We start from the raw sequence: 12,500 nt of genomic DNA on the forward strand, positions 1-12,500 counted from the left end.
AAATGTTCTGCTGTACGCACCAGTTACGTGTACGTAAGTACAGTGATTTGTATTTTTTCATTTGTCTTGTTTTGCATTCGTTCTGGAGGTGAAATAAGGAGTGCATTTATATGGCATAATAAGTTTTATGTTAATTTTTCTAGCTGCTCAGGGAGATAAACGGAACTGGTCGAGCTGTTCGTGTGCGGAGGCAGGTAGAGCCTAAGGCCTACGTAAGTGCCCACTTCCAGAATCTTCCATCAGAATTCACACTAGGGGATGGACGCATGTATGGAGCGTTCACAAACCGACAGTTCATCAATGGGCAAGAGTACATCTGTTTCGTCTTAGCCATCCTGGAACTGTCAGAGAATGTGAGTGTGACTCTCTCTCCCTCTCTCCCTCTCTCTCTCTCTCCCTCTCTTTCTCTCTCTCTCTCTCTCTCTCTCTCTCTCTCTCCCTCTCTCTCTCTTTCTCTCTCTCTCCATGTGAGCTGGTTCTAAGTTGCGTTGTGTTTCTCTCGCAGACGGTGTACTCCACCAGCCCGTTCTCTGACACGGTGGTGTTCTCAGATGTAGAGCCGCAGCCAATCGTAGATGAGGAGGAGGGGCTTCTGTGGGTCGTGGGGCCGGTCCTGGCTGTCATCTTCATCATCAGTATTGTCATCCTTATCCTGATTTATAAGAAGTAAGGGAGAAGAGCACAGAGTAGGACAGAGAGAAATAGATAGATACAGAGTGAGAGAGAGAGAGAAAGAGAGAGAGAGAGAAAGAGAAAGACAGATTGAATGGTCGAGTGGTAAGGAGAAAGCAGAGGTAAGGATGTTGTCAAATGATGTGAAGTTAGGAGAGAAAAGGAGAGACTGACAGAGAAGAAAGGTTTGGACGAAAAATGATGCATGAAAAAAAGATCCTACGTGTCTTTGCAAATAATGAAATGTCTAAATGTCTTTTCAATGTCTCTGTTCTTTTCTTTCTTCTTTTTGGGATCAATCAGCAAACCAAACGGCAGTTATTTTTCACACGCAGATTTCTTTATATCTATATCTATCTATCTATCTATCTATCTATCTATCTACATACATATATATATTTTTTTCTTATTGTTTACATATATGTAGTATTTGTCGACATTTTAAATGGTTTGTGTTAAATGTAACCCAGACAGATTTTCCTCATTCCTATTCGAATTTAACCTCTCTCTCTCTCTCTCTCCCTCTCTCTCTCTCTCTCTCTCCCTCTCTCCCTCTCTCTCTCTCTCTCTCTATTCTCTTTCATGTTACAGGAAGCGGGCAGAGCTGGAGGGCAGGAAGTGCAGTTTTCCCAGCAGCGGTAAAGCCATGAGCTCCCAGCATCCCACTGACCCTGTAGAACTGCGCAGAATCAACTTCCCAACGCCTGGTAATACACACACACACACACACACACACACAAACACACACACACACAAACACACACACACGCAAACATACACACACGCAAACATACACACACGCAAACATACACGCACACACACACACACACACACACAAACATACACACACACACACACACGCATGCACACTTACACACACACTCACACACACACACACGCATACATAATTGCACATTTCCACCCACACACACAGAGACACACTGAACATATGTAATCTCTCCGGTATGACAGGTCCACGTGCCTCTGGCTATCGGCGTTTATCAAGTTAGTGATCCTCTTCTCTCTGCGTGTCTGTGGAGAACCATGTAGCTCTTCTTTAACTCATTCAGGTCACCTCAGTACTGATACAGCACCCGTGAAACATACTGCTCTGGTCTCCACAACCCTAATACTCAACCACTGAGACTCACCTTCACATGAGAAATGTGTTTCTCTTTGCCCATGATGTGAAAAGTGCTCCGTCATTAAGTCTTTTTTTATTTATTTATTTATTAACTTTGTTTTATTTTAGCCAGAATCTTCCTTTGTTTTTTTGTTAAATGACTAATTTCCACTTGAGTGTGCATGAGGCGTTTGAACGCATTTTGACTAATGATTCTTTTTAGTGCGTCTGATCAGCTCTCTGGAATGTTCCACTTGCTAATGGAGTCCGTCTTCTTACCCATTATTTAAATGGGCCTGCTCAGCACACACATACATTCCCCGGCTTGGATTTTATTACTTTATGTCCCCTGAATAATTTAATTTTCTGGGTTTCATATTGGCAGGTATGGCTAGTCATCCACCTATCAGCATCTCAGAGCTGGCCAGTCACATAGAGCGGCTGAAAGCCAATGAAAATCTCAGATTTTCCCAGGAGTATGAGGTGGGTAGACCTTTGTATCCTTGACGTAGCTCTCTCTTATACATAAAGAGGCATACTCATTCACACACACACACAGAAACATAATGAGCATATTGTGTGTCTTTGTTTTTAGTCTATTGACCCTGGTCAGCAGTTTACATGGGAACAATCAAACCTGGAGGTGAATAAACCAAAGAATCGATATGCAAATGTGATCGCTTATGACCATTCAAGAGTGCTGCTCTCCAACATTGACGGTATGTTCTTGTGTTTTGTGCATGTTTGTTTGCGTAGGTGTGCATTCATGTGTATAACAGCCTATGTTTTTGTGCTTTTCTGTTAACTTCTCTCTCTCTCTCTCTCTCTCTCTCTCTCTCTCTCTCTCTTTCTCTTTCTCTGAGTGTACGTGAGTGTGTGTTCACGTGTACGACTGCCTGTTTTTGTATGTTAGCATTCACACACGCCCACACACACACCCACACACTCACACATCTTATGTTCACTCATGCTCAGGTGTTCCAGGCAGCGACTACATCAATGCCAACTTCATAGATGGTTTCCGCAGACAGAGTGCCTACATAGCCACTCAGGGTCCTCTGCCGGAGACCTTTAACGACTTCTGGAGGATGATCTGGGAACAGCACACAGCTAATATCATTATGATGACGAAACTGGAGGAGAAGTCACGGGTGAGCATGCAAACGCGCGCACACACACACACGCACACATGCATGCACATATGTACACACACAACATGTATGTGACTCAGTGAATTATTTCTGAGTGCACATGCCTTTAAATTTCTCAGGTGAATTCAGAGCTTTATTTAGTGAGAGAGCATGATCAGGAGTTACACAGAAATCAAATATAAATGATGAGAAATATTAATAATTTATAGCACAGCCTATAAATGATGAATCACATTTTTTCAGCTTTACTGCCACATCACATGTGAAGTACAGTGCTGTGGTTAGTCTAGCTTATTTAGCACTGCATTTTTCATGGATTTTTAATTTTAATTCGTTTTAAATTTAACTGTTTAATGTCACAAATGTGTCGGTTTGTCACACAGAAGCCCAGTGTGATTTGTAGTGGCAATTAACACTTCTGAGAAGCATAATTAAATATTAAGAGGAAAATGTGTGGGTTGACTATGACATCATAATGCATGTAAATCTCTAATACATTATGACACTAACACTTATATCTAACTTAAAGTTGTGCTCTAATTATGATGAATACCTTTATGTGAGGTAAATGCTTTTTGCCTGTTACCCCCTAGATGCCCTCCTATTTCTTCTCCAAGGCAAGACGTCTCATAAGCACCCAATCAAATCTCTTTCTCTCACTTAGCACGTGTTCACTCTGTCACATTCTCTCTCTCTCTCTCTCTCTCTCTCTCTCTCTCCCTCTGTCTCTATGTTTCTCTCTGTCCCTCACACACTTTTTCACTGTTCTATGTAAATTCCTCACTTGACTTGTCTGTTTTCTTGTGGAAAACCATAAACACTACCAGGATTGTAACTGACAGCTCTACCAACTTACCACTGTATGAGCACTGCATGCTAGAGCTGTCCAACGTTTGTAGATACTAGACCATACACACGAATGAGTCTTGATCGAGGTTCTACTTCTAATGAGGTGCATGATAATTGAAAGCCTCTTTGTGATGAAATTACAGAGGTGTTTGATGATTAAATTTTCTTCACAGAATAAGTGTGACCAGTACTGGCCGAGCAGAGGGACAGAGATGTACGGTCAGATTCAGGTTTCCCTTCTGGACACGGTGGAGCTGGCCACTTACTGTGTCAGGACGTTCGCCCTCTATAAGGTACATGCCTCCTACCCTCACCTCAAGTTTGGAAGAAAATGTCAGTATTTGACGTTTTACTCAAAAGTGTTTTTACCTTATTCTGCGCACGACCTGTACTCTTTATGAGGTCCACGGACTCACTCAGTAAATCTCGTGCCTGTACAGAGAAAACTTGTCAGATTCCTACTGTTAATAATCACCTGACACGCGCCTGTGAAACTGTGCTCTTATGTGAGTGTGCGAATCGTATTCGGTTCTTTTTGTGTGTTATTAGAATGGCTCCAGTGAAAAGCGAGAGGTCCGTCAGTTCCAATTTACTGCCTGGCCAGACCACGGCGTGCCAGAACACCCCACTCCTTTCCTGGCCTTTCTACGACGGGTCAAAGCCTGCAACCCTCCCGACGCTGGACCCATCGTGGTCCACTGCAGGTACTGTGTCATAATAACGATCCGCATGTCGCCATGACAACTCACAAAGCCATTACCAGTTACCATGGACACATATCAAAATCAAAGTGATGTAAACAGCCTCCTAAACAAATGTATTCAATTAGTGTTTAAAAGAAAGTTTTTTGACATAAGAGGGGATCAGGAGGTGAATTAAATCAATGAACAGTTGTGCTTTAGTAACACGTTTATTTAAACATCTCGTATCTAAATTCAGTCTGCACTCTGAGTGAAAGAATACACAAATGGGATATTTTTATCTAAGTTTTAAAAATGGTCTAAACCACATTCAGTCATACAGGCCCCCCAAATCCTGCTCAATTTAACTTTGAATAACCACAGGTAGTGGTGGAGGTAGTTCCCCACGTAAAAAAAAAAAAAAACCCAACAAAAGCTGGATGCTTTGGCTATAAATGATGAAGTAATCTACACTTTAAAAAGTCCATAAGAAGTGTCTGACTGAGAAGAAGTGTGGGTTTGACCCTGTCTGTCTAATTGTCTGTCTGTTTCTCCCTCTCTCTCTCTCTCTCTCTGTGTCTCACTCTCCCCCTCTCTATCTCTGTGTTTCTGATTGTACTTATGAATGTGGTAATGCTGCTTTTGTTCTCAGTGCCGGCGTTGGCCGTACTGGCTGCTTTATCGTGATCGATGCCATGGTGGAGCGGGTGAAGCAGGAGAAGACTGTGGACATTTACGGTCACGTGACTTTAATGCCTGCACAGCGTAACTACATGGTTCAGACAGAGGAGCAGTACATATTCATTTATGACGCAATCCTCGAAGCCGTTACCTGCCGCAACACGGAGGTTCCGGCCAGGAGCCTGTTCTCCTACATCCAGAGGCTCAGCAAGACAGAACCTCCAGAGAACATCAGTGGAATGGAACAGGAGTTTAAAGTGAGTTCTGAGTCTTCAAGATTCCGGAACGTCAGCGCCCCTGCTTGTCTTGACTTAATTTCTGCTTGGTTTAGACCTATAACCAGAGCTTCGACTATGCCTTGGAAATGATTGAGCGCGCGCGTGTGTGTGTGTAAGATAAGCCTTCTCTGCTGACAGTTGGTTCTGTGAGTGTATCAGTGCTTAACTGCTGCCACTCACGCTCTCTCTTTCTTTGCTGTAAAGCAGTACTGAGTGCAGGGGTCAGAATGACAGATGCTCTGATTACGTTTTCCCAGAATAAGTGGGTCAGTGCACATCCTCTTTGAACATCAGAACAGAGCTTTCAGGCACATTAGCAAAGGAAAATGTATCATGCTTATTCCCTTCCACTTATGCCTTTTCTTTTTTTTTTATTTTTTTTTTTTATAAGAGATCATTAATCTCTGTCCTTTTTACCACAATACAATTTAATACAAAGAAATCCGTTCTCATTAAATTCAACCCACAAACCACAAGCCGCTGAATTACAGCAGTCAGTGCCTGTCAACAGTCATCTTTGAAGTACCACTGTTTCCAGATTTTCCCCCGTATTAATTGACTGAATTAAAGTGTATTCCAACAAACTGAAAAACAACATTAAATAGATTAAAAGATGACAAAAGATGAGCAGAGAGCATTTCCAGGGCTGTGACTGGAATTAAATTGCCGTTTCTCTTCCTCTCTGTCTCTCTCTCTCTCTATCTGTAGCGTCTGGCCAACGCCAAAGCGCACACGTCACGCTTTGTCAGTGCCAACCTGCCCTGTAACAAATTTAAAAATCGCCTAGTCAACATCATGCCATACGAGACAACACGCGTCCGCCTACAGCCAATCAGAGGAGTGGAGGGCTCCGACTACATCAATGCCAGCTTCATAGACGGTTATAGGTAAAGCCTTTTCAGCCATAGGGTATCGCTTTTCAACTTGGGGGAGAAACAAAACAGAAAAACAATCTGAAAAACAGATTATTACAGCAATGTGTTTTGTATTGTGCTGTATCTGAAATGGAGGGATCATTTAAAAAGATGCATATCACCAGCAGAGTTAAAGAACAATGCACAACAAATGCACAATACCACCTCAAAATAATAATGATAATAATAGTCTGATTTCTTTATGAGGTTCAATATTTCATTTGATCCCTCTCTCTCTCTCTTGCTCTCTCTCTTTCTCTGTTTCTGTGTGCAGACAGCAGAGGGCTTACATTGCGACTCAGGGGCCACTAACAGAGACTGCGGAAGATTATTGGAGGATGTTATGGGAGCATAACTCAACCGTCATAGTTATGCTCACCAAACTTAGAGAGATGGGCAGGGTCAGTACACACACACACACACACACACACACACTCTATCCCACTTGATGGTGTGGTTGTACTGTGTGTTGCTGCAGGAGAAATGTCATCAGTACTGGCCCCTGGAGCGGTCAACACGGTATCAGTATTTTGTGGTGGATCCAATGGCAGAATACAACGTGCCTCAATACATCCTTCGAGAGTTTAAAGTGACGGACGCTAGGGTAAGGACCCAAACACACACACACGCACACACACAAACACACACACACACACACACGGCTACACAAGGAATTGACAAGGAAAAGACCTCTTAAGTTGTGTTCTGTATGCAAACACTAGCTGAATGCCTTTGAATGTTTCCACAGAATGGGCAGTCTCGCACGGTCCGACAATTCCAGTTCACTGATTGGCCGGAGCAAGGAGTTCCAAAATCTGGTGAAGGTTTCATCAACTTTATCGGTCAAGTGCACAAAACAAAAGAGCAATTTGGACAGGATGGACCAATAACAGTCCACTGCAGGTTAGGCTCTGCCCCAAATGCACAATAACACAGGATGAAGGATGCTTTGTTATTTTGTCTGATGGCTATGAATTTTTATGCGTTTTCTAATTTATGCTTATGTTTGCCTCTGTGTCTGTGTGTGTGTGTGTGTGTGTGCGCATGCTGTAGTGCTGGTGTTGGCTGGACCGGAGTGTTTATTACTCTCAGTATTGTCCTGGAGAGGATTCGTTATGAAGGTGTAGTAGATATCTTCCAAGCAGTCAAAATGCTACGCACACAAAGACCAGCCATGGTGCAGACAGAGGTGAGTGAGTACTCACACACACACACACACACATGCACACATTATACACAAATATGTATGCTCACACACAAGCAGACATTATACATATATATGTGTGCTCACACACACGTACACATTATACACACATATGTATGCTCACACACCACACTTCTTTACACACGTTTACACAAAGCTCACACAAAGAAGCATAATGAGTGTAGACTATCTTGTGTGTGTGTGTGTGTGTGTATATTTGCTTTACAGGAGCAGTATCGGTTTTGTTACAGAGCAGCGCTGGAGTATCTAGGTAGCTTTGATCACTATGCAACATAATGGTCCCAGACTGTCTGGGACCATGGGCCGCACTGATCAAGCCAACCAAAACTCTGGAATCGATCACACTGTTTCTAGTCTTCATTCATTTTTTTCTGTTAGAGCAAAGATTACGACTCCTCCAACATCAAGAGACGACACAAGGCTGATAAAGGCCGATTAAGGCCGCAGTCGGTTGCTAATGCTAAACTCTGTGTCGTTGCCAAGTTCACATGCTCTTACGTGAAAAAAAGTTTGTCTCCCGAAACAGATATAGAAAGATCCCTTATGAAACTGAATCACTACGTGACATGTTGTCCAAACACACTTGGCCCAGGTTTGGATCCTGAACATGCCCCTCGCACAAGGACACGGCAGTAATAACCTAGCTGTCAGGTTTTTTTTTTGGTTTTTTTACATTTCGCTGTCGTTATTTAAATATTATTTACATCTAGACGATATGTTGCTTTCATAAATGTATTAATCTTTTAGTATTGATTTTTGAATCCTTTGAATCATTTTGAATCCTCACTTCCGTAAACATTTGACTAGTGAACAACATGCATGCACACTGCCACCAGAAGCAACGCCTATACAGCGTTAACAGTGAAATGATCAAAGATAAACGAAAATGTATCTTGTGTGAGACATTTCAAGACATGTTATTTTGTGTAAAATGTTTATTTTCTGTGTGTAACACCCAGCCACCCACGCTCTTTCTCTCTCTCTCTCTCTCTCTCTCTGAGTAAAGCTGTCAGGTTTGGAAATATGTCTCCAAAAACATCTGCCACCGTTTTTGAAGTGCAGAAAAAAATGTAGCTACTAAAGAGATTTGAACTGCTAATCCATAGAACACTGACAGTACTTCTGGCTCAGCGACACTGAGCGACGTTTTAGCAAAAAAACACGATTCCAGTCTTTTGTGGCTGCTGAGACAATGTTTATTTATGGATTAAGTCAGCGTTTACCTTATATTTCCACAAGGACGAAAGTGGAAATTGTAAGTACACAAAGCTAGCTGAGCCACAGTTTGAGCCACAAGCAGTATGGGTATCAAGGCGCCATTTTCTTTCTTTCTTTTTTTTGTTCAAATGTCAGGCAGCAGTTGTCAAGGACACAATCTGTATTTATATTATCATGCCCAAATTTGCCTTTTTAGTTCTGTGTTTGATTATGGAGTTATTGTGTCATTTGTGGAGAATACTGAGCTGAGAACTTCAGCAAAGCACACTGTCACTCTCTAGCCATACGACTATGTCTAGCGATCACTGAAATGACTCTCATAAAGAAGTTTTGACAGGTTTTTTTTTTTGTAAGACTGTTTTGAAGAATTAGTTCTGTGGCATGCCCTAATACAGGTTGTAAAATGGATGTTGCCGGTTAGCGAAGCTAAATACACCAGCACCACAGATTCCTCGGTAAAGCACAGTCAATGGAATACTGAAATATCTACACATGGATTTTTACAAATCACATATCTGATTTAAAAAAAAAAACAAAACAAAACAAAAAAAAAACACATGCATGAGGGTGAATCCAATGAAAACAGCAAAAGTTATAACCAACAATTACTTATTCAGCTCTTGACAAAATATTTCATTCCCAAACAAAGTTTTCAGTGTAAGTGAATCACAGCCACAGCAAACACTTCACACTGTTTTGCTAAGACAGTAGGTTTACCGTAACGTGTCAAACTGCAGATTTCAACGTACATGTTTTTCACTTCAGTCGAAACCGTTCAACTCTGAAATAGTGTCAATATGTCAGAGTCTTCCTTTCTGTAAGTCTCGTAAGTCATATGGTGTTGATCTGTTGTCACAAATAGCATAATGACGCGTGAACTCGTCATCATACAGCATATGAAATGTTTTCTTCAGTTACACTGCAACTGTATTGCTTTGCTCTTTGGGCTCTTACCAATATCTAAGAGTTCCCTCACCTGTATATAACTATACTAATCCCTCCCCTCCTCCTCCCCCAAGCTGCCAAGTCAAAAGAGCTTGGGAATATTTTTTTCTGAAATACATGAGCAATACATATCACATTTTGGTGCTCATTCTCTCATCCTTTAATCTTTGTGAGTGGAATCAGGAGACTCGTCTGTAGCACAGGATCCTGGGACCCAAATTGCTGATGTCTTATAACAGCAACTGCTAATAACCATGCATGCTTAGAAACTATTTAAGTAGCATTTCGCTTAACATAAATGTTGTGTTTAATAGTAGTGTTGTGGAGTTGAAATAAACTCTGTAGTCCAATATCTAGTACTACAACACAAATGTATGCTGCCCTCGTGCCAAACTTATATCCCAGAATGCCCCGAGAGAGTAGGTGTCTACATTAAACAAGGATAGCCCTGTCTCTAGTCGGCTTTCAGAAACAGGTGCGTGCGACACTCTTGCGATCCTAACCCGTTTTTGTCCTGACGGTAATATGCACCACAATGAAAATGAGTGACAGCAATTTTTAAACTTTTATCTCCTAATCCGCGTTAAGTGGAATTGTTAACCCACATACCGATGTATTAGCGGTTCTGACATGCTCCGCTCTGTTTCAGAAGATTTTGGGCGATACGGGAGAAAGAGAAAGAGCAGGAGCTTTCTGCTCGAAGTTGAGAGAAGAGAGAGGAGTTTCCACGGGGTTTTTCCTCAACCGACATCTTAAACAGACACTTTGGTAAGACTGGCGGCATTACGCGCTTTTTTTGGTCATATTTCGAATTTTGGTTGCTCTTTTAATTATCTGTATTTGAAACATTCCAGTGTTTGGAGACTCGTCTATGCTTGGAATAAACACTGTTGTCTTTGTGAATTTTAATGGCGCCTTGGTGGAAGGCTTGATACAGTGTGAATTAGTGAATATACTGATTTGAGGTAAATGTTAAGTAATGGGAATTGTATTGTGATACTCCAGGTAGGTTAGCCAAGGTCAGAGATAGAGAGAAAATTTTCACAGATGATTAGATCAGTGTACGTCAGTACTTTATTTTTTTCATAGTTCGTACAGATACACACACAAACACCAAGGCAACGGAAGTACTCGTGTAACGTCAAGAATATTATGACGGCTACTTCTAGTGCAGATACACTATCTGTCTTCCTCAACACAGGCCTAAGAGGAGTTCAGACGTGCACCTGTTTTCACCACTAGATGCCACAGCTGTAAAACAATGTATTCACAAATAGAATTATCCATACTGTGGCAGGGGGAAAAGTTTCGGAGGAAACGTTTTGTTCTTAATTACTTGTAGAAATGTGATGAAGACCATGTTTGTGGGTGTGATGGATATTGTTTTACAATTAATTGCTTAATATGTGTATATATACGTGTGTGTGTGTGTGTGTGTGTGTGTATAAATATACACACACACACACACACATATCTAGAGATATATATATATATATATATATATATATATGTATATATATATATATATATATATATATATATATATATATATATATATACATACATAAACTGGTTTCCTAATGTTTTCTTAAAGTAGGTAAATGTAGTAACATTGCAGTTGTTGTTAGAAAGCTCTGGCACATGCTGACAGCATCATCAAATTCAGCATATAAATCATCAAGACACTAAACTCCTTCGGAGTCCTCCGGCCATAGAGAGTGTTAGCATGTTAGCAGCCTATACAGCATGTATCAGCGGGACTTGGGTGAGCGGTAAGATGGTGAGAGAGATAGAAGCTATTCTAGATTATCCCAGGGCAAAGGGAGAGCGGAATAGAGGGGTTAAATGGCCTTGTACCTCCCTCATGCAGTGAGGATGACATAGAGCCTCCCTCCTTCAGGCTGACACCTCATCCATTATCATTAGGCAAGGAGTCAACTTTCTCTAGATGTGTGTGCAAATTGTGCATGTGCTTTGTTTCTGGCGTGTTCTTCAGTGTGTTTGTGGGTGTGTTTTCTGGTGTGAGTGTGTGTGTGTACGTGTGCGTTTGACAGTGTGTGAGAATGTCTGGGTTCTGTTTCCTTCTCCATCTCTTTTTGCTTCTCCAAGACTCACACACACTCACACACACACACACACACACACACACACACACCTAACTGGGAAAAGAGTATTGGAAAAGAATAGGCTATGGGGATAGAGTTCAGATGTGGATTGAGTTCATCCCTCTTTACCAACTCAAAGTTAAAAACGCACACGCAAACACACGTCACCAAAACAGTGAATGTGACAGAGTGAACACGTGCTAAGTGAGAGAAAGAGATTTGATTGGGTGCTTATGAGACGTCTTGCCTTGGAGAAGAAATAGGAGGGCATCTAGGGGGTAACAGACAAAAAGCATTTACCTCACATAAAGGTATTCATCATAATTAGAGCACAACTTTAAGTTAGATATAAGTGTTAGTGTCATAATGTATTAGAGATTTACATGCATTATGATGTCATAGTCAACCCACACATTTTCCTCTTAATATTTAATTATGCTTCTCAGAAGTGTTAATTGCCGCTACAATGACCGATGATTTTGACTCTAACCATTTCTCTATAACTCTTGTTTTGGGTTTCTCTTAATGTTGTGGATTGCACCTCTTTGCGATTCTGATTTGAAATGATTGATTTACAGTTTTTCTCCTCAGTCAAATAGACATGAGTTATCTCTAGGATGTCTCTTGAAATAATATTGTTATAGATTCATTATGAGAAA

General features: G+C 41.3%; 1 protein-coding gene across 1 annotated transcript in view; it reads left to right on the plus strand.

Annotated features, from left to right (window-relative positions):
- Window positions 1–7,849, plus strand: part of LOC115828362 (receptor-type tyrosine-protein phosphatase S-like) — a 17,880-nt gene extending 10,031 nt beyond the window's left edge. Inside the window, exons 15-31 of the mRNA XM_030792317.1 lie at window positions 144–353; window positions 506–666; window positions 1,264–1,379; window positions 1,645–1,677; window positions 2,181–2,278; window positions 2,391–2,514; window positions 2,771–2,946; window positions 3,540–3,563; window positions 3,969–4,088; window positions 4,345–4,499; window positions 5,128–5,413; window positions 6,143–6,321; window positions 6,623–6,749; window positions 6,827–6,952; window positions 7,097–7,251; window positions 7,402–7,537; window positions 7,781–7,849. Of these exons, the coding sequence (XP_030648177.1) occupies window positions 144–353; window positions 506–666; window positions 1,264–1,379; window positions 1,645–1,677; window positions 2,181–2,278; window positions 2,391–2,514; window positions 2,771–2,946; window positions 3,540–3,563; window positions 3,969–4,088; window positions 4,345–4,499; window positions 5,128–5,413; window positions 6,143–6,321; window positions 6,623–6,749; window positions 6,827–6,952; window positions 7,097–7,251; window positions 7,402–7,537; window positions 7,781–7,849 (2,295 nt within the window). The remainder of the gene's footprint in view (window positions 1–143; window positions 354–505; window positions 667–1,263; window positions 1,380–1,644; window positions 1,678–2,180; window positions 2,279–2,390; window positions 2,515–2,770; window positions 2,947–3,539; window positions 3,564–3,968; window positions 4,089–4,344; window positions 4,500–5,127; window positions 5,414–6,142; window positions 6,322–6,622; window positions 6,750–6,826; window positions 6,953–7,096; window positions 7,252–7,401; window positions 7,538–7,780) is intronic.
- Window positions 7,850–12,500: the final 4,651 nt, after the last annotated feature.

Source organism: Chanos chanos, chromosome 15, assembly GCF_902362185.1.
Source record: "Chanos chanos chromosome 15, fChaCha1.1, whole genome shotgun sequence".
Lineage (NCBI taxonomy): Eukaryota > Metazoa > Chordata > Actinopteri > Gonorynchiformes > Chanidae > Chanos > Chanos chanos.